Raw genomic sequence first — 27,510 nt, 5'->3', positions numbered from 1 at the left:
TGTATTTTCTAAATCTTGTTATAGAATAATCTATAATTTTCACATTTATCAAGAGTGACAGAAAACAATAAATCATTTTAATGTGATTACATGTCATTAAGTATCGGTTATTGCAATTAAATTCTATGGTGAAAAATACGATAATGTCTAAAAGCGTTAAAACGTAAACGTTTATTGAACTTAAAGTATTTTGGAAAGGCTTTGAATTAATAAGGCGTAATCTGTCACTGAATAAATGTTTTTTTATGTTTTTTTTATGTTTATTTGTGACAACTTGATTAAACCAAAGCGTTTAATATAAAACTTTATTTGAAAGTAAATCCGAGAAACAATAGACAGATATTTATATAAAGGACCAAAATCATCGTAAATTATGCTATGGCAATATAGAGCCAACTATAGTTTAAATCTAGAGGGAGAAAAAGAACAGTTAGCTGATATACATCAAAAATGAAAACTTTATGTTATATTTTGTGTTATTTAAAAAGAATTCAATATATATTATTTATGCTTACAATATTAGAGCAAACTAGAAATTAAAAACCCTTCTTTTTTAAACTCAAATTTAAGATATTTTAAATGATCTTACTCAAATGGAGTTTTAATTATTGAGATGATACACATATAAAAATAAATAAAACTTGTCCCAAAAATAGAAAATTTTAAATGAATAATTCTATCATAGCTATATTTGTTATAAAAAAATTATATCTCGACATGTTTTAAATGAACGTAATTTTATCCAGCTTTTTTGATCGGGTTAGAAATCCTTATTCTTTATATAATAAATATAAAAATAAACTACACATCACTAAATACAACTGCTAAATAAAATAACAAAAAGATTATTTATACAAGATTATTTAATGAACATAATTATTGAAGAAAAGAAAGTAAATTATAAATATAGACAGAATAAAAACAAATGCATATTTGATCATCTTACCAGGGAGGTACAGGACAATGGTGATTAATTATGTAACCAAAACTATTTCAAACCTGGAATGAGGATTCCTGCAACAAATCGGATTCTGTTAATAACCCAAATACATTGTGCTATCTAAATTAACGTTTGTAAATATTTAGGATAAAACCCTCTGCTTTTGAATAAAAAACTTTTTATTTAGGGAAAGATTTCTTGAATATTAATTTGACTGTAGATCGAAGCTCTCTATATGTAGTGGTCTATACGTCTGTAGCTAACAATCTTGCAAGTGATTTTGTAATAAGCAGAAGCATAAGCATTTAACTCTATAAAGTCTATTTGTCTGTTAACATATATACTGACTTTTTAGTTGCAGTACATCAAATTTTGTTTTTAATTTATGTCTTTCTTACATACATAAACTATTTTAAGCTTTAATATCATTTTCATCAATATTTTTAAATATTATCAATATTCTTAAAACCTTAGATCCCTGTATCTTATCAGTAATTACTTCAGAGAATTACTTATTTATAGAAAGAGACATATAATGAAAAAAAGAAAATGTACTATCAGTATCTTTCATGATAAAAATTGCAGATATAATAATATTTTTTGGCTGAATTAAAAGTGTTTAAAAAGGTTTAATCAGCCAAAAATTAGTGTGCTTTAAATATGTCTAAATCATATGATAATATTAATAAATGAATAATAACTTTGTTATAAGAGAATGTTTTGGTTCGAATCATTAATTTCTAACAAATTTAAATTACTAAAAATAATTTTCTTGTATGTAATTTAGTAAAATTTCCATATCCGCATGTAAAGATTTTGTTGTAAACAGTTAAACCATTACAGATAAATAAATCTTTTAATTTAAAATCCGTATTCTGTCAAAATTTAACAAAATTTCTGTAAAATTAGTAGAAGTGCAAAATAGAAAAAAAATATGGAGAGGTAGAAAAAGGAATTAAGTGCGAGGGAAGTGAAGGATAGAAATAAAGAGAGATGGAAAAAAGAAGGAAGTGGGAGGGGAGTGCAGGATAGAAATAAAGAGAAATGGAAAAAAGAAGGAAATGACAGGGGCGTGCAGGATATAAATAAAGAGAGATGGAAAAAAGAAGGAAGTGTGAGGGGAGTGCAGGATATAAATAAAGAGATTTGGAAAAAAGAAGGAAGTGGGAGGGGAGTGCAGGATAGACATAAAGAGAGATGGAAAAAAGAAGGAAGTGCGAAGGGCGTACAGGATAGAAATAAAGAGAGATGGAAAAAAGAAGGAAGTGGGAGGGGAGTGCAGGATAGAAATAAAGAGAAATGGAAAAAAGAAGGAAATGACAGGGGCGTGCAGGATATAAATAAAGAGAGATGGAAAAAAGAAGGAAGTGTGAGGGGAGTGCAGGATATAAATAAAGAGATTTGGAAAAAAGAAGGAAGTGTGAGGGGAGTGCAGGATAAAATATAAAGAGAGATGGAAAAAAGAAGGAAATGCGAGGGGAGTGCAGAAAGAGATAAAGTTTTCATATTCATCAAACTTTTTGAATAAAATAGAGAGCAGATAAAAATAGGCCGAGTGATACAAGCCAAGCAAAAATGTGATTATACTCGGGGTCAGAAAAATATTCAACTATAATTATACAAAAAGTTATAAAAAACACATTCACTCATTTGATGGCTTTAAAACTTTAAATATATCTTTAATGGGCTGTACAAACTTTTCCAACAATAATCTGCAAAAGGGGTAAAATTTTATTATTGTTTTCAATCTACACTACATATACTTAGAATGTATTTGTCCGACCATCGCAATAGATAGCAGTGTTAGTAAAGGCCTATTTAAAGTTAGAATCGTCATATGGTCTTATATAACGATTTTTACACAAAATTCTGACCATTTAATACTGTATTGTTTTAAATTTGGAAATGGGGTATTGAGCTATCGCTCCATCATTTATTCCCTTGGGCAAAAAATATTCATTCCTAAACAAAAAACTGGATAGGAATATCATTCTCATTTAAACAAAAAATCATTTTTATGCTAAAATGTGGTTTTCATTTATTTCTCTGAAGTAGTCATTTTTTTCCCTGAGGTAATTATGCTTTCATTTAGTAATCAATAAAATAATTCTAAAATCTTCCCAAAATATTTTTTAAAATCTTCAAAAAATCTTCAAATAAAATTCAAAAATCTTCAAAAAAATATTTTCTCAGATTTTCATATAAATATGACTGTATAGACATGGGAACTTCAGTCGTGCGAGGCTTGTGTGGAAATAAATGATTACCTCGGGGGAAAAAAAAAGAATATTTACATCCACTATTTAAGGGGTCGTTTATGTGAGAATGCCTATTCCTGTGGTGCCCAATCGCCTTTTGGGGCTAACCAGTACCTAACATAACCTAACCTGGCATATAGTAATAAACAAACATACGAAAAACTACCCTAACCTCTCTCATTATTTCAGTTTATTTCAAATAAGACGGGGGGGGGGGGGTCTCTATTAGGCAGGGATAAGGGATGAGAAACGTAGAAAAATATTATTTCAAGCCTAGGCCTAAAAAACAGTTATGGGATGATGCTGTAGGTCGTTATCAACTCTAAAGATTAGGCAGACCCAAATTTCCTGTTATTTTGTATCACTTCACGGATGAAGTTAACACATATTGTGACACAAAAGTTGAAAAGTATGTCTTCTGTCTACAGATAGACAAATATTCTGACATATGAAAATTTAAAGTATGTTTTCTGTCTACAGACAGAGACAAATATTTTGACCAATAAATTTACCAAGCTTGATTTGCTTGATTCACTTCATTTAGAGATTCGATTGATAATGAAGATTTTTATTTGAAATTTATTTCGTTGTGAAGAAGCAGTAGTTACTAATTAAATGTTATGGTTGTGATGGTTTTATAACTGTTAAAACTCTAATAACCTTGACACATTAATTTATGCCGATGTAACTGCTACTGCCAGTGCTACCAATAAAACATGGAATCTAAATCAAATGGCAGTGTTGAGTCGGAAAACATTTTAAAAACACCCACCGGCTCACTGACATCGAAAAATGACTACTGCCACTGAACTTTCAAAGTGATTAACGGATCACCACTTCAATTTTTATTTAAGATCACTATTAGGTAATCTGCCTTTAAAATCAGCCCACTAGAGGCATCAACAATAGAATCGCTGTAATTTAGAGATCCACCAGCTCTGTATAACAGTTTTTATATTCTTTGACAGGTTTAGATTATGCGCTACTTAGAAAACTTTTCCTCCCTTCAGCATTTTAAACATTCAGATATTTTATTGTGTTACTATGCAGATAGATAGATAAAGAAGAATAAGTATAAGTATTAAGTATATAATTTATATTATATATCTATTAAGTGAAGCTTACGAACAAACTAATCTAACAATTATGGATTAGCTTTTTCTAAAAAAAATGTAGCTGATATATCAATCCTATTATTTGTTTGTTATATTTGTACGTTAAGATCTCGCTAACCACTATGCAGTTCTAAATTTTAGGAAATCTTAGGTTGTGCGTTGGTTTTAGGCTATTTCACTACACTGTCCAACCTAGATGCTAGTGGCATGGCAGTTTTCTTTAGAGATAAAAGCAACTAAGTTTGTGTTGTGTTCAAATAAATTGAAGATTAAAATCTAACTCCACAACCGATTATTAAGTTTACATAATAATAGCATGACTGACAAAATATGTAAGTTTGACATGCCTAAAAACATATTATTTTGTTTATTTCTGTATATTTAATGTAAGTTTGATATTAGCAAAGCATTTGATAGTAGTGTATATGACTAAAGCAAATATTGTCTTTTAAGAAGATTATTTATTTATAATGTAAACAAATCAAGGAATCAAGGGTTGTAACAGCTTGAATTATAGTACACTAAAGGTACTCTGTGATGTATCTGTGTTTACCGATAAATCTCGCCAACCACTGAACCGATATGGTTCTACTTTACAAGGTAGGTCATTGGTCCTGGGAAGTTTTATAACTATTTTGATGGAAGGTACTAGGACCCTACCAAGAGGAATCGCCCTTAGAAAAAAATGATCCTCCATCAAAATTTTGTTTTCTTTCTTTGAAACTACAATTGGATGTGCGAGGATGATCAAAATCACCTTCCCCGTTATCATGGGCCCCTAGAGACTATAGGGGCATCGCCACTAGTAAATATTGATATTGTAATACATACCTTTTGTAGGTGTGGAAATTGATATAGTGATGTAAAGGTGTGTTACTTTATTCAGGGAGGGAGAGGACATTGATCTGTTTATTACGCTAGTCATAAAAGTCTTATATTAATGTTTTTTATTCTTTATTCTTAACAACTGTAGGGACTATTATTGAATTTTAATTGTTTGGTTCATTTTATTGAGTGTCTAAACGTTTTAACCACTAATTTTTATCTAAAGAAGGGGTAGTTTTATGTATCATCATTGGGGATGTATATAAACCTATTGGACATTGTCTAATCTCTTTAGATCCCTATACTATATAACAATATCACTGCTCGAAAAAAATACAGTATTCCTGTCAAATAAATTACTAACCAACGACTTAACCCCTTACAGTCGGGCCCCTTGCCGCACCTTAATCAGTCGTGGGGGGGGGGGCGTTCAACGCCCCCCCCCCCTATTATCTCAGTTCCTATTAGAGCTAGAAGTCCCCTGTGTTATGATGAATTTTCGACCTTAAGTAAGTCAAGGTCATTTTTCACTTCATTCAACCTTTTATTTAACAACCTTTGTTTTTAGGTCCTTTTTTACTTAAAAATTTCAAACGGCTGTAATTTTTTTATTTTTGAAGCTAGAAGAAATTTTTTTTGCAGAAAATGTTTATTTTTATGTAAATTTTATGTTTGAAATATCAGAACATAAATTTCAGCGGCCGCAGCTGTACTTGGCAGCTGCCAGCCGCCGCAGTCTGCGGTCGGCGGGAAAACGGCGGCGGATCTTTATGAAATTTTAATACATTAGGTAGACATGTAAGAAAACCTTAAGTTAAAAATTTGAAGTCTCTAAGTCAAAAATTGCGGCCACAGGAGCCTTTTAAAGATTTCTGGAGACCTGGAGGATCAGGACCTGCAGGATCATACCTGGAACCTGAAATTGACTTGAACACCTGTATTTAATATGAGGATGTACTATTAGAGGATATTTTAGTATTTTGGTAAGATAAAATGCTTTGTTTAAGTCAAAAAAAAATATTTTTAATCTTTACCTGAGGGACCCTGCCAGGTTTGCTGGCATCCTGTGCCCGCCAGGATAGAGATATTCAAAAAATTCCAACTCTCAGTTATGTGTCATACCCAAACTTAAAAAGTCAAGCAGTTTGGGCTCTTTATCTTTCACACACAGAAAATGAGTTCAACGCCCCCCCCCCCCCCGACCGTTAAGGGTTAAAAAACACTGTGTTAAAGACATCCAAGACTTTTTGGAGGGGCAAGGTTGTGTAACATAAATCATAAATCCATATTTTTTATATAAAAACTTCAAAAGATCAATATATTTTGTTCAATATATATAGTTTTCAAGACTTTGGATTGCAGAAAACAAGGAAATTTTTAAAAATTAACTTTTCAAGACGACATTTAAATTTTTTATTTCGATTGCTTCAGTTATGGAAATAAATTTTAAAATAAAGCTTTTTCACATTTCGAGTCGGTTTCAACTCTTTGATAGTGGTGGAATTGTTCTATTAATATCAAACCTTAAAGCGTTCATTTAAAACATTACAATTTTTTTAAAATCAGATTTTTCTAATCTTCTTTGAAATAGTAAATCCTATGACTACCAAAGAGAATGTTATAAGCATTCAATCACGTTTACATTTTTTAAATGAATTTACATTTAATCTGTCATAAACCTAGAACAGTTTTAATTATAAAAATTTGTCTAAAACAATGTTTAAAAAAAAGGTAGAACTCTAACGTATTTATGTTTATTATATTTAAGATTATACCTGATTAATTTAGGAATCTTTGTTTATAGTTTAATGTTTTAAAAACAATAGGTCGATTCTAACACTAAACAATTAGAGCTATCCTCAATGGACACTTTTAAAAGGAAAAAATAAATACACTGCTTTTAAAAGTCGTCTTTATAGACTAAAATTTGTAAAAGAAGGTGTATCAACTTTTTTTATAGCTAGCCGGTTCTTTTAGTAAGTAGTAGATGTAAAATTTTTCATAGAATTCAGATATGCAATCGGTTTTTTTGTAGACCTCTTATTTTTTAAGTAATTTAAGTTTTAAAAAAAAATAATTAAGTCGGTTTTAAGGTACTAAAACGCAACAAAATAAAAGAAGAAAATGGCCAGTAAGAACAAAAATAGTAAGATCTTTAATTTGACACCTTACTTTTAAAATTCTGTTGAGTAATTATTGAAAAAATCTATTTTTTTAACCTCGGTTTAATAAAAACTTTAGACCTAAATATTTTCTCAAACAGACATAAAAAACATGGGTTCATATATACCTTTAGAATCAGAAAAATATTACGAATCCATTGTAAGCAAAATTGAAAAAAAGTAAAAAAATAAAAAATTTAAAAATGGCCAATTGTATTTTTTGTTCTGGCAACACTATCGTCTTCCCTTTTTTACCCCCTTTTTACCCCATCTATACCCCCTTCCCATTTTTATACTCAATTGAAGAGTTAAGACGTTGCCTGTACAATATAATATGATATTTTCATATCATTCCTTTTATTGTAGTTTATATACTATATTGTAAACTTTTTTTTTCAATTTTGCTTACAATGGATTCGTAATATTTTTCTGATTCTAAAGGTATATATGAACCCATATTTTTTTACTTGTGAAATGATAAAATTGAGTTTAAAGTTTTTATTCTCGTGGGTTTAAAATAATCGATTTTTTCAATAATTACCTGACAGAATTGAAAAAGTAAGGTGTCAAATTAAAGATCTTACTATTTTTGTTCATAATGGCCATTTTCTTTCTTTTTTTTTGTTGCATTTTAGTACCTTAAAATCGACTTAATTTTTTTTTTAAACTTAAATTACTTAAAAAATAAGAGGTCTACAAAAAAACCGATTGCATATCTGAATTCTATGAAAAATTTTACATCTACTACTTACTAAAAGGACCGGCTAGCTATAAAAAAAAAGTTGATACAACTTCTTTACCTTCATCTTTATCAAATCAGTTTTTAACCCAATTTAGGATGTTAAGCTAATAATCCAATTGTATAATAATATTTGTGTCTTTATAATTACTTCCTTAAAGTAAGTAAATTATCATCTATAAACTTTACGCTAAATAAATAATTTCTTATAAAATGTATTTTCAAAATAAGACTTAATTTATCATAAAATAATATAATTTAAAAACAAACAAATCACGAAAGATCTATAATATTTCAGTAGGATAATCAAAATAAAGATTGTCATAATTCATCTACAAAAATACATATAATTACACTAAGACATGTACATGTTTATAAAACACTTTACATAGTATTAAATATTATGTACAAAATCCACGTATAAGAAAAGGCTACCTAGCTATCACATAATTTCTTACAAATTTTGGCTTCTAACTTCTAATAATAAAATGTTTTGAAATATTTTGAAACAAGGGTAAGTTAATGGAAGATTAATAATATTCATCCATAGAGTTATGCAATAAATGTCTTTTGTAGCTTTGAACATTGACATTAAAAACAAATAAAGCAACCTGAATATTTTTAAAGATTATAAAATGTTAAGCTTTATATGTTTCTCTTTCATTTACCTATCCCTTCATATATAAGATAATTTGAAAATCTACATGCTATAAAGAAGGTTTTTTTTTCGCGTAATTCTGTTCTTAATTATGGACCATTTCATATAGATATACATTTGGACAGAATTCAGAACACTTTGACTTAATAAGATAATTTGACGAAAACCAAACACCCAATTTTATTTATTATTTTATAATTATTTTATCAATTTATTTTATATTTGAATTAACTATTATTACTTCTTTGTACTTTGTTTCTGCTTTTTGTGCTTTCTCTTTTTACCAAGTAGAAGGGAACAAAAATCTAAAACAGAAAAAAATCATGTTATAGTTATTGATAGCACCGTATTCTGGAAAGGTTTCAGTGGTTATTAATTGAAAACATATGAGATTAAAACCAGTTTTGTTAGCCCCGTGCGGCTGAATTGTCTGTAATACGATGCTGTACATGATAAATGACTATTCTAGTATGACGTAATTTTTATAGGCACTATAAAGAGCTTCCCTACTATTTACAGTTAAGAATATAGATAATCCCCAACCACTGTCATGGCTAAGCCCCTAGAAGCAAGGGTCTAAGACACTAGTTTTATTTAATTTATTCTGTGTGAGTAGCTCTATGTGACAGGCAGAAAAATAGGATTTACGGACGTACAATATACCCTAAAATAGAGTAGCAGTGACACATAAAAATACATTTTATGAATGTCCTTGAATGGTTATTTATCTAAATTGATACAAATTTAAGTCTAAAGTGCTTCATGTCTACATAATAATATACTTTTCCAAAGGCATTTTTCAAATTTAGGAGAAAAAATATATTTTTAAAGGGAAAGCTTTTTTGCTTTTATTAAAAGCGAAGTTTTTCTACAATGTTCTAAGTCAATCTGTCATTTCGTGACGGAACCCTTAATAGCTGATATATGACTCTAAATATATATGACTTTCATTGCTAAGGAAAGATTTCGAAAGAAAGTGTAGCAACTGTATAATTATTATCAGAAGGTCTTTTTTTTAATCTTTAATTTGTTATTTCAAATACATAATTTTGATATGATTTCCTATTGTCATAATTTTGTGAATGTGATTCCAAGGAAAATGGGGCATGAAATTATTATGGCGTCTAAAAAGTTAGGTAAGTTTATTTTTTACACTTGTCCTACAAATGTTCATATGATGTTAAAATTCTCCAATCTAAAGGAAAATGGACAATAAGTAATTATTCCTTTCTTGGTTTTGCGCTACTTTTCCTACTATGGAAGTTCTTGAACAGACATAGTGACATACTAACTTAATGTTTTTCTTCGCATAAAAATATTTTACCTTCGTATTGAATGGTTCCAGTTTTGTTAGGATCAGCTTGCTCCATCATAGCTCGGAGATCACTAAATAAATATTTCGTAGTTATTATTGAAATGTTGTTAGAAAAATAGACAATGACAACAGGGAAGGAGGGGACATTGGGCTCTTTATTACACTAGTATCCAAAGTTTTATAAGAACGTTTTCTTATTCGTTGGCTTAACAACATTATGGACTTTTATTAAATTTTTATTGGCTGATCCAAACGTTTCAACCACTATTTGTAATCTTCAGAAAGGATAATTTTGTTTATCATTTTTGTGGATGTACTTATTCAATTAATTTCAAAATACTAGGGATCCAAAGGGATAAGACAGTATCCGATAAATTGAAGTACATCCCCCGTGATGATACACAAAATTACCCCTTCTGTAGATTACAATTAGTGGTGAGACGTTACTCCTCTCAATAACTAACCAATCAAATTAAGTATAAGTTTCTATATTTGTTAAGCCAACTAACAAGAAAACCTATAAGACTAGTTTGGGGACTAGTGAAATAAACAGCCCAATGTTTCCTCCCTCTCTGAATATTATATTATTACTTGCCTGTTATCTTTAATTTTCTCTCCTCTTGTTCTCATAATTTTGGCTAGCTGAGCAACACTTAGGACTCCGGTATTTTCTTTATCAAAAGCTCTGAAAAATATAAAACAAATTCTTATTAATTAACTAAAATAAAGCAATTTACGCTGCTTCTAGTACCCAAAGTCTAATACAACCAAAAGAATGTATTTTAGATCCATTGTCCCATCCCTAAATTCCTGAGTTTAATCTTTATCAGGGAGGAAAGGGACATTTGACTGTTTTCTACAACTTTTATAATAAAGTTTTCTTATTCGTTTGCTTTACATATTTAGGGACTTTTATTGAGTTTTGATTGGTTGATTCATTAGGTTGATTGTCTAAACGTTTAAACCACTAATTGTAATCTACAGATGAGGTAATTTTGTGTATCATCATTGGTGATGTACGTCAAATTTATTGGCCATTATCTTATTACTTTGGATCCATTGGATCTTGTGTATCATAATTGGTGATTTACGTCAACTTATCGGCCATTGTCTTATCCCTTTAGATCCCTGAATCTTTAATATCCAATACCTGAAAGCGTCTAGTAGGATTGCATGGGTTAATTCTTCTTTGTCCTGTTCACTTATCATCTAAAATATTATACTTATAGTGCCTAATAAAAAATGACGTCATACAATACAAATGACCAATGATAAGCCAGTATACATTTTACCATTGGTCAATTACAATGTATACTGGCATATCACTAGTCATTTGTATTGTATGGCGTTATTTTTTATTAGGCACTATAGGCTGCTTCATTATACAAGAGTGTAATAAAGATGACTGTATGTTGCGCCTTTAGCTGAGATTGGATGCAGCTGAAAGATAAATAGTCCGAACGGAGCTTAGAGTTTCTGTGGTTCTAGGTATCTGAATTAAATTTGGTGACTGCAACTGCGGTTGAGAATGGCTATAGCTTGGAGTGGCATATTGTTGAAGGAAGCTTACTGGCATTCCGTAATTCCATAAGACACCCAGCTGGTATTCAAAGCTGCGCGGCTGATTGATGCTAAAATTGGCTGTAATTGTGCGTTGGGGGGTACAATTTTTTTTAAGTGGGAGGTAATTCGTTTCTGGGGGGGTAAAATGGCACGCGAAGCGCACCGCAAAATTTCCCCCCCCCAAAAAAAAAAAAATTTACCCCGAGGGTAAAATTTGCTTAGGGGAGGGGTTAATTACCCCCCCTGAAATCTGTTAGCAGGGGTAAATTTTGTTTACCCCCCCAAAAAAAATTCATTTGGGGGGGGGGGGGGTAATCCCCACTTTACCCCCCTCCCCTTAGACGTCCATGGACGTCTTGTGGTGATAATTCTGTAAAGTAAACGCTGGGAATAATAAAGACCACAAAGGTGATTTTTTTCTCAACACGCCAGTAAAAATTAAAGTTTATTTCAGTTTAAAAAAGTTTTCTCACAATGACATAGATGTACAAAATATTTACCGTAAGATATTCATTAAATTCTAAGGAATATTCAGTTTGGTCGTCTGATACACTTTTCACTCGGGATATCAATTCTTCATCTAAATAGATAAATAGATCATCAGAATAAAAGATAAAAGTTACAAGGTTCATTTAGAGAAAAAACTACATATTTGAAAATTTTTTAGTTTAGCTCATATAAGATTCCAACGGAGCTTATAGTGCCTCATAATAAAAAATGACGCCATGCAAAACAAATTACCAATGATAGGCCAGCATACATTTTACCATTGGTCATTTGTATTGTATGACGTTATTTTTATGATCACTATATTAACGGATCGTGAGAGTAGTTCGGTAGTAGCTAAGTTTATTGGGGTTTATTGCCACTGCGTATTCTTACTTTAGCGGTTAAAGGAAAATTGTCTGCCCCTAAAAAATAAACGGATCATGGAAAAAAAATCGAAGTAGCAAGTTTTGTCGAAAATTCACAGTAGCATGCTAGAACCATGCAGGGCCTATTTCCAATCATTAACATTTACTTAAACTAAATTAACCTAACAAAAGCTACTGTGAAAATACAACGAAACCCGCTACTTCGTTTTCTTTCCATGTTCCAAATAAACTCATATATACCTCTTGTATTCTTTTCTAGTGAGATAAACAGGATTATGAAAATAGAATTATGTAAAATAAAAAAAACGTTTGAAAAACTATTAATTCCAGTTCTAGTACATAAAAAAGGCAAAACTTTACTTTACTATATAATCTATAATACAAAGTAGAACGATGTCTGTCTGTCCGTCTGTCCGTCTGTCTGTCTGTCTGTCTGTCCCTTAATATCTCGGTAACCACTGAACCGATCGGATTCTACTCTTCAGGGTATATACCTATTGGTCCTGTAGTGGTTTTAAGCTATTTTCTTGGGGGATGGGACACCCCAAACCCCCAAAAAACAAAAAAATCCCCCCCCCCATTTTTTCCTTTTTTTCTTAAGATTTCCTTGGTCCTTTAACGAATTTCGCCTTAATTTTTTTATCACCTCTTGGGGCAAAGCCCCTAGAGGCTAGGGGCGAAGCCGCTAGTGTTTAATAAAACAATAAATAAACAAACACCGACTTTTTTTTATTCATCTTTTTAATAGTTACTATAGGCTGCTTCCCTATCAACTAATCAACTAGGGATTTGTAAGAAGAAGGCAAAAAAAAACTAAATTCATCTCTGGGCTTAATTTGCAAATTTGCCATAAAACAAACCTGGACCTATATGAATCCACGCAACTAACTTTTTTTAGGGTGGACTCTTGGAGGTTGTAGGTACTCTATCTATAGATCAGTTCATTAGTTGGCAAGATTCGTTTATAAGGACAGACAAACATCCTGTTACTTTTATATAATGATTACTAATAATTTTAGAAACCACTCTTTTTTTAAATTTAAGCAAAATGTAGTAACCTGAACAATGTCTGCCAAGAACTTTCATGGCCACTGAAACTTCATCAAATGATAATACTCCATCATCATCTAGGAAAAAGGAGATTATTTTAATTAGCTCAACTTGTCTTAAAACTTTGATTAAAATACTTGAATTTAATTCTCATAAATATTTTTTTTTGGACAATAAGAATAAAATTTAAAGACAAGCTATCCAACAAAGTACTTTTGTCTGTTTTAGAATATCAATGTTAAATTGTATTTTTTATATTATTACTAGCGGCTTCGCCCCTAGCTTTGCCCCAAGAGGTAATTCATGAGAAAAAAAAATAAGTACCTCTGGAGATGCCCCCACTCCACCACTAATTTTTAAATAATTTTAAAAAAATAAGTACCTGTTGAGAAGCCCCAACTCCACCACTAATTTTAAGAAATAAAAAAAAATCTTGGGGGGGGGGAATTTTTCATTTTTTTTTTTTGGGGGGGGGGGGGGTGGGGGGATGTTCCACCCTCCTAGAAAATAGCTTAAAATCACCACAGGACCAATAGGTATATACCCTGAAAAGTAGAATCCGATCGGTTCAGTGGTTACCGAGATCTTAAGGGACAGACGGACATCAAGCTACTTTGTATTATAGATAATTGATTATTGATAAAGATAAATCATAAATGTTTATATTTCTTTCTATAAATGTCTGTTTTTCAAAAGTAGACTTAAATAGGTGTTCCTAAACTAAAGCAACACATCTTTCATAATTTTTATTGCTATTAAATATATTGATTTTGTAAAAGAAATAGCATCAGATATAAGTATTTAAATATAATTTGAATATTTATTTTATCATGAACTTAATCAATGAAGCTATATGCTTTGATACATAATTATATTTAGAATTACAAATTACTTCTGTATTATTAAAACGTATCTATTGTAAAAACTTAAATGCATACCATTGTCAAAAAGCATAAAGGCTTCTTTTAATTCTTTGAACTGCATATCTCCAATTCCGATTGATTCCTAGGCACAATAGAAAATTTTTGAAATATTGGATTTAACATGGATAATAAATTGATGTGCATCACCAATGATGATACAAAAAATTAGATAATACTATATCGCATAGAATCATAGGATCTTACCCAGGGGTAACTATTCTAGCAATAAATTCTAAAAAAAATCACGAAACCTTTTAAAGCAATTTTGAGGTATATTTTGTTTTTTCATGTAATTGAAGAGGAGTAGGTAAGAAGGGGAGGAAAAGGGGAAGCTAGTTGTGGGTAATTTTCCTTTAGAATTGTTTGTCAGAATATCATTCCCTTGTCCCTGGATCTTACCAAATCCACCAAGGCAACAAGATCAAAAGTGTCTGGAAATCCATTTTTTCCTTTCTTTTTCTTCACACATTTTACAGGAGCTTTTCTTCCCTAAGAAAAAGGCAAATTTTTCAATCAATATACAAAAAAATTATCCAACGATGAAAATACTTAAAACAACTAATCTAATACTTAAAACAACTAATCTAATACTTAAAACAACTAATCTAATAATAACATTGTAATTATTTATTTTATTGCTCATGTGTTTAACAAAAAATGTGACCTTGTAAAAGGTTAATAAAAAAGAACTAGTAACTACTATTGTAGATATTCCATAGTAGATATTGTAGATATTTTATATTTGTAAAGTAGCTTTGCTACTAAAAGTTATTAATTCGAGTTCAGACAGAAAAACTTTTAATAGCATCACTACTTTAATCTATTTACAGCTTTAGGAACTATAACAGGTATTTTTTTAATACTATGATCGAAAAAGACTTGTAGAGTAGCTGCGCTACCGAAAGTTTGCTTACAGCATGAGCCACAGACTTAACAGCTCTCATTACTGGTTTGGCTTTCTCCTAAAAAGAGAAAGAAAATTTATTTTGATTCCAAGAATCGAAGAGTACAACAGAAAGTTACTAGGACAGAAGCCTTATTATCCGGTTGCAGCAACCCAATAAGCACGTCTGAAGGGGGGGGGGGGGGGGGTAGGAGTGTTTATCCCATTCAAACTTGTAAACCCCTCATTCTTGCACCCGTCAAAAGAAAGCTTGAAACCCCTTGCGGTCAGTCACATCTATTTCAAACAGATTGAACAAATCTGCAGTCTCAGCCGCTACAGATCGCGAGGCTGAAGTTTGGAGAAGCAGCTCAGAGTGAATAAAAAAATTACGTCATAAAATACAAATGACCAATGATTGCACTGTAATTGACTAATGGTATAATGTATACTGGTGGTTATAATTGGGCCTTTTTATTGTATGACGTCATTTTTTTAAGGCAACATAATCTACTTCAAGTGTGGGCTTGTATAGGTAAATGAATGAAAAATTATTTTCTTTGAAACCTATCTGCAATGCTTATTACATTAATTGGTCCAATGAAAGACTTATGTTACCTCTACTTCAGGTGTTTCTTGTTTTCCATTCAGAGCAGAATTAGTTCTAGGTGTAGCTGTAGTAGCGGCCATACTATCTTTCCTAGCCTCGGCTTTAACATCTGTTGTAGAAGTTCCATCCTTCTTCTCTTTCTTGTCCTTGTCTAGATTACAGGAAAATTTGAATTGCTAGCAGAGAGAGAGGGGACAATGGGCTGTTTATTAAACTAGTCCCCAAAGTTTTATAATAATGTTTTCTTATTTGATGGCTTAACAACTTTGGTTGTACATCAATTTAACGGTCATTGTCTAATTCCTTAGATCCCTGAATTGTTAGCCAGTCCACATGGATCTCCAATAAGAATAAGATAAGGGATATGGGAAACATTTGACTGTTAATTAAACTGGTACCGAATGTTTTATTTATTAGCTGGATAACTCTGGGTATCTTTTTGAAAAATTGATTAGTTGGTCCAAATCGTTTGCTCTCAGAATGTTAAAGGCAAAATAGTTTTATTTTAAAGAGATTAAAACACTATAATTGATCATCTAATCTTCTTAGAATCTCACTTATTGCTATATAAATTTAATCATATGCGAAAAATTCATGGATGTAAATCAATAATTTAAAGAAATAAGTTACCTTTATTAAATTTTTCTAATCTCTTTGCATTTCTTTCTTCTCTCTTTTCTCTTTCTATTCTAAGTTTTTCCTCTTTTTCTTTCTGTTTTTCTAACTGGAAATAAACCATAGTTTTGGTAAAGAAGCTTCTCTATAGTCTTTCTTTCTCTTTATAACATGAAGTCTTAGACTTCCATCTCATTGGATGTTATTTGATAACGTCTATTTTTATTTAGTTTTTTTCTCTCATCGTATGAAATTTGATCTGAATTTTTGTCTGTTTATTTGAGAAATAGTTTTTTAAGTGTACCTCAATTACCTAATACGGGCGGATATGACACTTAAACACCAGATCCAACATCCCAGGATAACTAAGGTTGGGTAACACCAATTAGAGAACCAACTCTTTGATTGCACGACCTTTATCTGAAAAGTCCTAACTGTGCATGGTAATGAATTGCGCCTGTTTTGGGCCAAGGCAATCCTCCTTCTATTAATGGTGCACACCTGGCATAGTAGCAGTAGAAACCATTTACCTTAGCAAGTTCCTTTTGATATTCTGCCTCTTTATCAATAACCCAAGCCTCTGAAAATGAAGTCTAGTTTTAAAAAAATAGCCTGACTTTTCATTTAATATGATAGTTAGATGTCCAACACTTTTATTATTAAATTCCAATCAGTTCCTAAATATATACATTTATTTTTAAGCGAGATATAGATAAAATTTTAAAGATTAAACAAAATAATGAAAAAGATATCAGAAAAACAGGGACTTCAAAAAAGCGGACGATTTTAAAATAACATTCAACCGTCAAAAAGCTTTTAGAATATGATCCATTAAAGACACATCTGTCAGCCTATGAATTTTCATAGATCAAATTCTGATTTTTTATGTTTGTAACGTCTATTTATATGAAATGTCTTATTCACTTGTCTAATTCTTTAACATCAGTGTAAAGATTATTAATTGTGCAACACCACTATTTTGTGTACAAAAATGTATGTATATAATATCAATTAAGATAAGAATATAGTAGATGACAATAGTGAATAAAGTATCTAAGTATCTAATGTCCTGAATTAATTATTATATTGGCATTCAATTCAGAATACGTAAGGAATAACTATTCCAGTACACCCTGCCTTGGAATGCGACTTTGAGAAGTGTAAAAGAACCCAAAACATTTGACTGCAAATAAATCTGTTCCCCAAAGTTTTAAATCTTGGGGTCTTTCTAAAATCCTGATTGTATTGTACAATCTATTTCTCTTTATCATCAGAAGGGGTCATTTTGTTTATCCTTTTTCAGTTTATGGCAATTCTTTCCATTTTCTTTTCTAAATGATCCTTGGAAAGAAAATAAGTTGGGGTTAAATACAAGAGATAAAAATAGAAAATAAATTTTACTACATATACGTTTTTCTGGACAATTTTTTATCCAACTATTTGTTAAACTCGTGTCCCAGGGAGAGAAATGAAGCATGCACATGAATTCTTAAAAATTTATCATCAACTTCTTATTTCTATTTAAACAAAATCCAGTTTAAGTTAAGATTTATTGTTAATAAACTACGTAGCTGTTATGTGTTAGATTCTAATCATTGCAATTTTTAAAGAATTTAATTATTTTTGATCATGAAAGTAACAGTCATTTTAGCTCTAATGTATGTAACATTCTCTATCTAAATCCTATTATATAAAGTAGTAAGCTTTTTTATGTGTAGCGAAGGATCAAGCTAACCGCTAAAGCTATATGGTTCTTTTTACATTGAAGTTTTTTATTAAATGAAGGTTAATAACTATTTTGGGGTAGGGTACATTCACTCTCACAATAAAAATTTACCCACCCTCAGTAATATTTTTCTTTAATTTTTTTTTTGCTTTTTAAAGCTTCCCCTCTTTACCGTAAGTGCCTTTAGAGGCTTCTAGAGGCGTATCCGCTATTACATATATATAGTGTCTGTGATAAAATAGAGAAATATTCAACCATAAGGCAATTATGATTATATATTGACTAGGGTTGGGCCGGATACTTTTTTGGCCGGATACCGGATACCGGATATCCGGCGTTGGCCGGATATCCGGCTGATTTCAAATGCCGGATATCCGGTAACCGGCCGGATATCCGGCCAACGCCGGATATTCGGCAAATATCCGGTTATCCGGCCAAATTACCGGATATCCGGCCGGATAACCGGCCAAATTAACAGATATTAAAGTAGTAAAAAAAATTTCTTCAGAAATCTTATATAAATTTACATAAAGTTAAACTTATTCAGAAAAAATGTTCTTCTAGCTTCAATAATAAGAAAATTATAGCCATTTAAGATTTTAAAAAGCAGAGATTTTTGGTGTAAAGTATAAAAATATTAGATCCGGATATCCGGCCGGATAGTTTCAATATCTGGTATCCGGCCGGATATTTAAAATGGCCGGATATCCGGCCGGATATCCGGCCACACCGGATATCCGGCCCAACCCTAATATTGACTTACCAATTCCTTGAGTTCTTTGGCAACTTTCAGGTACCACCTAAAAATAATATAGATATATATACTCAAAATTTGTTGTCTTAAATAATTGCAACAAACTTTAACTAAATTGTAAATTTTTTTGTAAAATGATTTAATTTGAACTGTATAATGAATAAGTAATCAATTTTGTTATTTCCCAATCAATAAATCTGCAATTATTTTTTGATCAAACCTTAATATTTGTATCTTTACTAAACTCTATAAAAAACAAAGCAGTTTATTGATTTATAGATTGTTATGTTAATTAGAGCAGTTGTCTTTTTGATTTAGGGCTTGGCATTTTTAGGATGGAAAGAAAAGCAAGGGAGGAGGGGGGAGGAAGTTCGGTCAAAGGAATAGGATCCAAGATATGTTTTTAGTGTAAAAATCTAAAAAGGAAAGAATCAAGCCAAATAATTTTATACCAAAAAATTAAATGTTGTCTTGCTTTCCTCTTATTGATTTTTTCATGTCAAAGATATTTTTTATATTTTTGTTTGATAATATTGCATGTCAAATCAAATTATTATAAAACAATAAATCCTTTTACTTATTACTTAATTATCAGATTTTGATATATAAAAGAGGATTAGAAATCTGTAAAAACAAAAGATTGTATGTATATAAAATAAGAAGAAAAGCTTTTATGATTATTTCAAAAAGAAAATGTCTCATTCACTTCAGTGTTCAATGACTTTACAGACTGAATATGTAGGCATTATTGAAAGTCAAATATAGGTAAAATTTTATGTTTATTTTCCTACTCAAGAAAAATTGTTTTACTTTGTTGTATGTCATTTAAAGTAGTCAAATATTTTCAATATTAAAAGTGAAGCTACTCTAAAATTCTATTTGCTTGGTTGGTCATGAATGTTCATGAGACAGCGTAAAGTGCCGCCAAAAATGACGTCATACAATAAAATGACCAATGAGAGGCACTTATGCTGTCTTTTTCATGTTCATTCCTAAGTTATTCTTTTTAAAGCATATCAAATAGGCAAGCTACGACCCATTTTTTTATATTTTTGATGAACTATTTAAAGATATATTTATATCAAAAAAATGTAAACATTTTTTTACAGAAAACCAGCAGTATTACTTGGATTTACTAAAAATGTTTGGTCATCTGTCTTGCTTTGTTTTTTTTTCATTTTGACACTAAATTGATGCAAGATAGCAACTTGAAGATTTTTCTATGAAAGAAGTTAACATCTAATGTAGACCTTGTTCAAAATTACCTTGGCTATGAGAAGATCACCACCTGGGAAGAAACTTTGGTGGCATATCATAGCTTTTGCACAGTTTCCTAAATAATGATTAGTTATGATTTAATTATTCTATGGATAGCTTTCTACTATAGACTGTAAAACAAATACGTTTGACCTTTGGCTACAAAACAATCATCCTTTTTAAAATTTCTTCAAACACCAATTTGAAGAAGTTTAACCCTTAACGGTCGGGGGGGGGGGGGGCGTTGAACGCCCCCCCATCCGGTTTTTTCTATCTCATTTTCTGTGTGTGAAAGATAAAGAGCCCAAACTGCTTGACTTTTTAAGTATGGGTATGACACATAACTGAGAGTTGGAATTTTTTGAATATCTCCATCCTGGCGGGCACAGGATGCCAGAAAACCTGCAGGGTCATCCAGGTAAAGAACAAAAATTTGTTTTTGATTTAAACAAAGCATTTTATCTTACCAAAATACTAAAATATCCTCTAGTAGTACATCCTCATATTAAATACAGGTGTTCAAGTCAATTTCAGGATCCAGGTATGATCCTGCAGGTCCTGATCCTCCAGGTCTCCAGAAATCTTTAAAATGCTCCTGTGGCCGCAATTTTTGACTTAGAGACTTCAAATTTTAAACTTAAGCTTTTCTTACATGTCTACATAATGTATTAAAATTTCATAAAGATCCGCCGCAGTTTTCCCGCCGACCGCCGACTGCGGCGGCTGGCAGCTGCCAAGTACAGCTGCGGCCGCTGAAACTTATGTTTTGATATTTCAAATATAAAATTTAAATAAAATAAACATTTTCTGCAAAAAAATTTTCTTCTAGCTTTAAAAATAAAAAAATTACAGCCGTTTGAAATTTTTAAGTAAAAAAGGACCTAAAAACAAAGGTTGTTAAATAAAAGGGTGAAGGAAGCGGAAATTGACCTTGACTTAGTTAAGGTCGGAAATTCACCATAACACAGGGGACTTGCACAAAAAATTTTAGCCCTCTAGCTCTAATAGGAACTGAGATAATGAGGGGGGGCGTTGAACGCCCCCCCCCCCCCCCGACTGATTAAGGTGCGGCAAGGGGCCCGACTGTTAAGGGTTAAAAGTCAGTTTTCAGTGCCAAATATTTGATATCCCGATTTTAGGATATTTCAATGTAGCAATATTTTAAAGTGCTTGTTCTGAGATTGCCTTCTATTACTTTTTGTTGTGATATAATGTAAAATAATACTGGTGTTGAGCTTACATACAGTGTACATATAGACCAATTTGGCAACGTTTTTCTGTCTCTGATTCATTCTGTATAATCATACATTGCAACCAACAATTTTTTTATTATTATCTACAAAATGTGAAAAAGCACCTAATCTTTTACAATAATATATTGGTAATTCTACTAAAACAAAGATGACAGCATACATAATTAACACAAAATATTATTAAAACGTGGTTACATAAACAAAAAGCAACCTTGTATGTAATAAGGTAGGTATTTTTGTCCAATATGTATAGAGGAACTTTGACAGGAATTTCAAATATTTCTTACATATCAACAAAGTAATTTACTCTACCCCCCCTAAAAAAAAAAACATCTAGTGATTCTTAGTAATACAGTAGTCTTTATCTTAAAAGCATTATTGTAGATAATATTACACACGTTACTACATGTAAAATATTTCTAATAAGCATTAGGTTTCCGATTATAGATAAAATGGATTTGGGAAAAAAATATTTTTGATGAAAAGAAATCTGGGAATGTCTTTAAATCAATTATTACATGATAGTTCTATGGTCATGCAATCTTCAATTAAAGTCTCCAAGGTCATTAACATTTAATATTCTATTAAATACTAGTGGCTTCGCCCCTAGCATCTAGAGGCTCTGTATTAGAAGAAGATTGAAAAAATAGCCTAGCACCATTCCAAGACTCGTTTATTTGTCTAAATGATTTCCTTATTTTTAATAAATGACAAAATGTTTGAATTAAAAGTTGTATTAATTTCATATATTGATTGGAATTTTTAAAAACTAATAGTTGTGCCCTTCATACAATAATTTTTTTCTTGTTTCTTCTATTTGATGTTTCAGAGATTCTTCACAAACTTACCACAGCTTGTTACTGTTAGTTTATGTTACAACAAAGGATGTTGCTTAATCTTTTACCAGACTCTTTTTTAGCTATAGTTTTAGAAGCTTTTTATAGTGACTATAAAATGACGTCATACTGGCCTGTCTTGGTAATTTATTTTTTGTATTAGCCTATCATTGGTCATTTGTATTGTATGACGTCATTTTTTGTAGACACTCTAAAGAGCTTCATAATTTTCTAGTTCTTCTTTAAAATGTGAAATGTTCTAGCTCATTCTAGTCCTTTTGAAGAAAAATTATGCAACATCAAAAAAGCGTTAAGATGGATCAAATTTCAGTCCATTTGAGGTTATTAACAAATAGCATTTGAGTAGTAACACAAAAATTGCTATTCACAAAAAAAAGTATTTTGTATTATAACAATTATGTACAAGGGATATCTCGCCTTGATTGAGACGAGCTTGTTTTGTGACCATCAAAGCATTTGCATTTGCTCCCCCCATTACAGGCATTTTCAGACCTTATGCAGGTTTATATGGCCTCTGAAAAATCAAGTTCAAAACTCAATTTTTTTTATCTAATATGTAAAATTTACAGGATGATTCAGAAAAAATGTTTATCTTTCTTTTTCAGGTAATTTTCTAAGCTTTTTAGTTTAATTTTTTTCTTAATTTTAAATTCTAAATATAAATATGTGCAAATTTCAAACATTCATAAAAAGATTTTATTAAGATCTACAAAAATATCTAAAAACAAACTTTTTTTCAGAATCATTCTGTAAGACAATAAATGATTGATACTAATACAATGTCAGGCAAGCCAGATGTACTTCTAAATATCTAAAACATAACATACAAGTTTAATTCTAAAAGATTAATGTTTTTTTAATGAATAAGAGGACTATGCAAAAGAAAATAGTTATTTTAAAAAAGAAAAAAAGTATTAGAATTTAGTAAAATGATTTTAAAATTTGCTCATGCAAAGTCCATGTTTTTTTGTGGAAAGCAAGCCAATTATGGTCCCAAAATTGTTTGTAAATGATTTCTAGATACAAATACTGTAATAGCCTAAGATAATGGTATAAATAAACTCTTAGTTATTGCATATTCTAAATTTTACTCTAAAAGGACCATGCAAGAGCAAATGCAATTTTAGAAAGAACTCTACTCTGAACTTTTTAAGTTAAAAACTAAAAGTTATAAAACATCAACAAATCTAAACAATTTTGATAATTTAAAAAAAAACGAAAAAAATGTACTCCTGCATAGTCCTTTTAAATACAGTGTTGTTGATCCCAAAACCTTTTTTTTAAACCGCTCAGTAAATTTTGTAAGAAACAGCTTATAGAGCCTAAACAAATGACGTCATGCAAACCAAATGACAAACTATAGGTCAGTATACATTTAATCGACCAATGGCATAAAATATACTGGCATATTATTTGTCATCTGTATTGTATGACGTCATTTTTTATATGCACTTCAAGCTTCATTTTGTAATACTAAAATGTGTATAGATATATTTTTTTCTCGCCTTGTTGGCGGGTTTGTTGTGCCACCTTCAGGGCCTGGGCTGCCATAACCGGCATTTTAGAAGATTTTTAGGGTTTTCGGGCTCTGAAAAAGTATTATATGTCCTTAAATTGCGAAACAGCTTATAGTGCCTGATAAAAAAATGACGTCATGCATACAAATGACCAATGATAGGTTAGTATGAATTGTAATTGACCAATGACAAAATGAATACTGGCCTATCATTGGTCATTTGTATTATATGACGTCATTTTGTATTAGGCATTATAAGCTGTTTTTCAAAAATGCTATATTTTAAACTTTCTCTTACAAAGATATTTTGAGATTTAAACCCATTTATAGCGTTTTAAGATTTTTCTTCCAACTTGATTATAATTCATAGTTTGATTTTTTTCAAAAAATATTTTCTTTAACTTCAACAAGTTGTTAGTTTTTGAATAAATTTCTCATAGTAAAGTATAAAAGCTTTAAAATAAAAGTATTTTAAACCGATCAACAAACTGTAAAATCATCTCTTTTCACTCCTAAATATAAATAGACAAAGTTAAAATTATTTTACTAGTTCAGCCTTTTTAGTTACATGCATTTTTCAGCCCCAAACATGCCTAAAATCTACATGCTTTTACATTTAAGCAGTTTCGTCAAATGTTCAGTTTAAGTCAAACTGTTCCTAATTAAATGATAAGAAGAGCTTTTTATGCTTATCAAAAAAGCAATGTAAAAATGCTCATGTATTTTATTACAAAAAAAAACATATAGGTTTGTCTGTGAAAAAGTCTGCTATGATTTGAAAAGAAAAGATCTATTATTGATTTATAAAAAAGATCTTATTTTACGCAATTCTTATTGACTCTAATTTAATTTTAAATATTAAAATTAATGAATTTAATTAAATGTTTCAAAAGATTAATTATTCACTTGTAAAAATTAACCCATTAAACATGTTTTGAAAAGTTTATTTTAGCAGAAATTCTATAAAAGATACATTTTTTAATAAAGAAAATATATATTAGATCTTTTAAAGGTAGAAAATATAGGATAGATAGATAGATAAAATTACCTCCTCTCTCCCTAGCCTGCTTGGCTATCATCAGCGCATTTGAGGATCCCACCACGGGCATTTTTAGGCCTAAAATTTTAAAAAGAAAAAAAAAACATTTTTAAACATTTTTTGATAATTTCATACTTGTTTACATGGCCAATTTGACTTTGTGGTCAAAGAAAAAAACAATATCACTTAATTGAAAACATTTATATTTGAAAAGACACTCCAAATTTTACAATGTTAGCGGCATAGCTTATCTATCGCTTACGTCTACACCCAAAGAGGCCTCTGGTTTTCTTGGGGGGGGGGGGGGGGGGTTATTATTTTAGTTTCAAGAAAAAAAGAAACAAAAAAATGGTGAGGGTGTCCTCCCCCCAAAAAGTTATAAATCTTCCTAGGACCTATAAGAACCATAGCGGTTAGGCGGTTGACGAGATACTTCGGTACATACAGACACACACACACAGATCCTGTTACTTTTATACATGGACTGATTGTATGATTGGTAATATCTCGGTAATGCCTAAACAAATCACTTGATTAGGAATTTTAAGAGAGCGAGATATTGAAAGTAATTTGGAGGGACTAGACGGCTCTTAACTACATGCCTACAATTTAAGAATACAGGGCTTCCTTTTAAACATTATCCTAATATATTGGCGTTTTTATGGCAAATGTATTATGTATTATACCTAGCATTGCAAGTTTTTTTTAGGAGCGTAGCTCCTCTACAGTAAAAGTAAGTGCAGAGAAATGAGTGATTAACTTTGGTTCAGAACAAGTTCGTCCAAGAGGGAGGGGGTATAGCTAGTTGTTTGTTTAAGGATATAGTTTTTACTCATCTTTTAAGGGGATAGGGGAAAGTGTCACTTGTCATAAAACCACGTCTATTATATCTTTTTTATATGTTTACTTTCCCACATTTCCCTTTTTAGGCGTATTTTTATAACGTCACACATGACACTTTCCAATCAAACTGTGAGCATATGACAAATATGATGTCACTAAATCGCATTACCGACATAGTGACTGATTATACAAACCAACACAAAACAATAAGTAATTACTAACTTCTTGAAAAATATTCTATTTAGTTGGTTGGTATTTAATTAACTAATAACAAGACAACTTAAAATAGTTTTAGAGAAGCTTCACTATACAAAATATAGGTTTTTATATATTTGGTTAATATTATCAACATAAAACATTATGTTAATAAAAATTATTGAAATATTGAGTATTTCTACTTCTTACTTTATTCAGTCTTCAACTGGTGATGAAAATTTCCCAATATTTTAGTTTTTATTCCACGTTTCTATAAATCCGCTGAATTAATTTTAGCAAGTTTGTAATTACATTTAGGTAATTTATCTATAAAATTTCAATGATTAATGACGACTATTTGTAATAAAAAGTGACAATAGTTGACATATAATCGACATAGTGTAATTATAACTCAGCAATATAAAGGGATAATACAATGGTCGATAAATTGATTTACATCCCCAATATTGATATATAAAACTATCCCTTCTGTAGATTGCAATTAATGGTTAAAAAGTTTGGACACTTAACTTAAATAAACAACCAATCAAGAAGTCCTCAAAGTTATTAAGCCAACAAATAAGAAAACATTGGGAACTAGTGCAATAAACAGCCGATTGTCCCCTCCCCCTCCCTGTTATGGCTACATATCTATGCTGAAGTGATTCCAAACAATCCTTTAACAAAGCTTATAGTTATGATTTTATTTTGTTATACTTTGGCTGTCTTCTTCCTTATTTGATTAAACCTAAACGTGTGGACACCTAGTTGCCTGACTCAAGTATTATGTCCTGACAGAATATTTTTGCCGCCAGGATGTCAGCTTCCAGGTTTCTTGAGGGTGCCAGGTGGGCCCTGACCTGTTAAACCGTTTAAGCAGTGTGTTGGTTTACTATTTTATGTTTTTTGTGGACTATATGTCATGACATCCAAAAAAAGTTAATGTTGTTTGAGTTACTTTACTTAAAAATGATATCTATCTTGATCATTCTTTTATAAAAGTAACAGATCATGCTAACAACTGTTCTGTTATGGTTAATATCGTTCCAAAAAAATATGACCCCTAAAGGAAAATTCTTTAAAGTTTCTAAACTAAAAGTTTCGACTTTGTAACCTTAAGGAGCGTAACTCCTATAACATACCTATACCTAATTCTGATATAATAACAGGATAAAAGTTTGATAGGGCCTAGTTGGGGCTAGGTGGGCCCTGGTACAGGGCAGGCCACACTGTATTCAAGGGACACTTCAATTTTTTGATTTGTAATTTCATTTGTTCTTTTTTTATTTGTAAAGCAAAGTAGTAATAAAAGTGAGTATCAGTAAATATATAAAATGCTATACTTTTAAGAAGATAATAGTTATTCATCGCATCGTATTATAAACAGCTTTCCGTAGATACAAAAGTTTATATTATAAGATTAAAACCAGTTTTCAGCCCGGAGACGCCGAAGGCAAGAGCTAACAAATCTGTTTTTGATTTTATATTTGTATATTAGCAGAAAACTGCAGAAATACAATATACATAGTTTTTCAGTAT

The 27,510-nt window shown here is 30.7% G+C and overlaps 1 protein-coding gene across 4 annotated transcripts; it reads right to left on the bottom strand.

Moving 5' to 3' along the window:
* Nucleotides 1-8,241: 8,241 nt before the first annotated feature.
* On the bottom strand, nucleotides 8,242-25,011 carry LOC145332725 (uncharacterized). 4 transcript variants are annotated; one of them, XM_080177768.1, is made up of 16 exons: nucleotides 24,943-25,011; nucleotides 20,277-20,344; nucleotides 19,021-19,057; nucleotides 17,062-17,111; nucleotides 16,547-16,640; nucleotides 15,925-16,067; nucleotides 15,338-15,385; nucleotides 14,823-14,912; nucleotides 14,439-14,505; nucleotides 13,509-13,577; nucleotides 12,691-12,705; nucleotides 12,076-12,155; nucleotides 11,163-11,221; nucleotides 10,608-10,697; nucleotides 10,022-10,083; nucleotides 8,242-9,002 (listed from the first exon to the last, which is right to left on the bottom strand). In XM_080177768.1, exons 1-16 carry the CDS (start codon nucleotides 25,001-25,003, stop codon nucleotides 8,935-8,937), a joined length of 1,101 nt encoding a protein of 366 aa, XP_080033894.1. In that variant the 5' UTR covers nucleotides 25,004-25,011; the 3' UTR covers nucleotides 8,242-8,934. The 4 variants fall into 4 exon arrangements, with proteins under 4 accessions (XP_080033894.1, XP_080033895.1, XP_080033896.1 ...); XM_080177769.1 differs by lacking the exon at nucleotides 24,943-25,011 and adding an exon at nucleotides 23,884-24,068; XM_080177770.1 differs by lacking the exon at nucleotides 12,691-12,705.
* Between the last annotated feature and the right edge of the window lie 2,499 nt (nucleotides 25,012-27,510).

The sequence above is a fragment of the Acartia tonsa genome, chromosome 11 (genome assembly GCF_053477335.1).
Source record: "Acartia tonsa isolate MP-2025a chromosome 11, ASM5347733v1, whole genome shotgun sequence".
NCBI classification, from domain to species: Eukaryota; Metazoa; Arthropoda; class Copepoda; order Calanoida; family Acartiidae; genus Acartia; species Acartia tonsa.
This window is presented reverse-complemented; position numbering and strand designations above follow the sequence as displayed.

Bases quoted from the DNA above. Each gene is read 5' to 3' on its own strand.
- LOC145332725 (XM_080177768.1), bottom strand. From the start codon at position 25,003: ATGCCCGTGGTGGGATCCTCAAATGCGCTGATGATAGCCAAGCAGGCT. The intron at 16,641-17,061 runs GTAAATGGTTTC...GTTTATTTCCAG, and splicing joins ATCAAAAGGAACTTGCTAAG to TTAGAAAAACAGAAAGAAAA. The intron at 9,003-10,021 runs GTAAAATATTTT...TTTCTGTTTTAG, and splicing joins TGGAACCATTCAATACGAAG to ATTTTTGTTCCCTTCTACTT.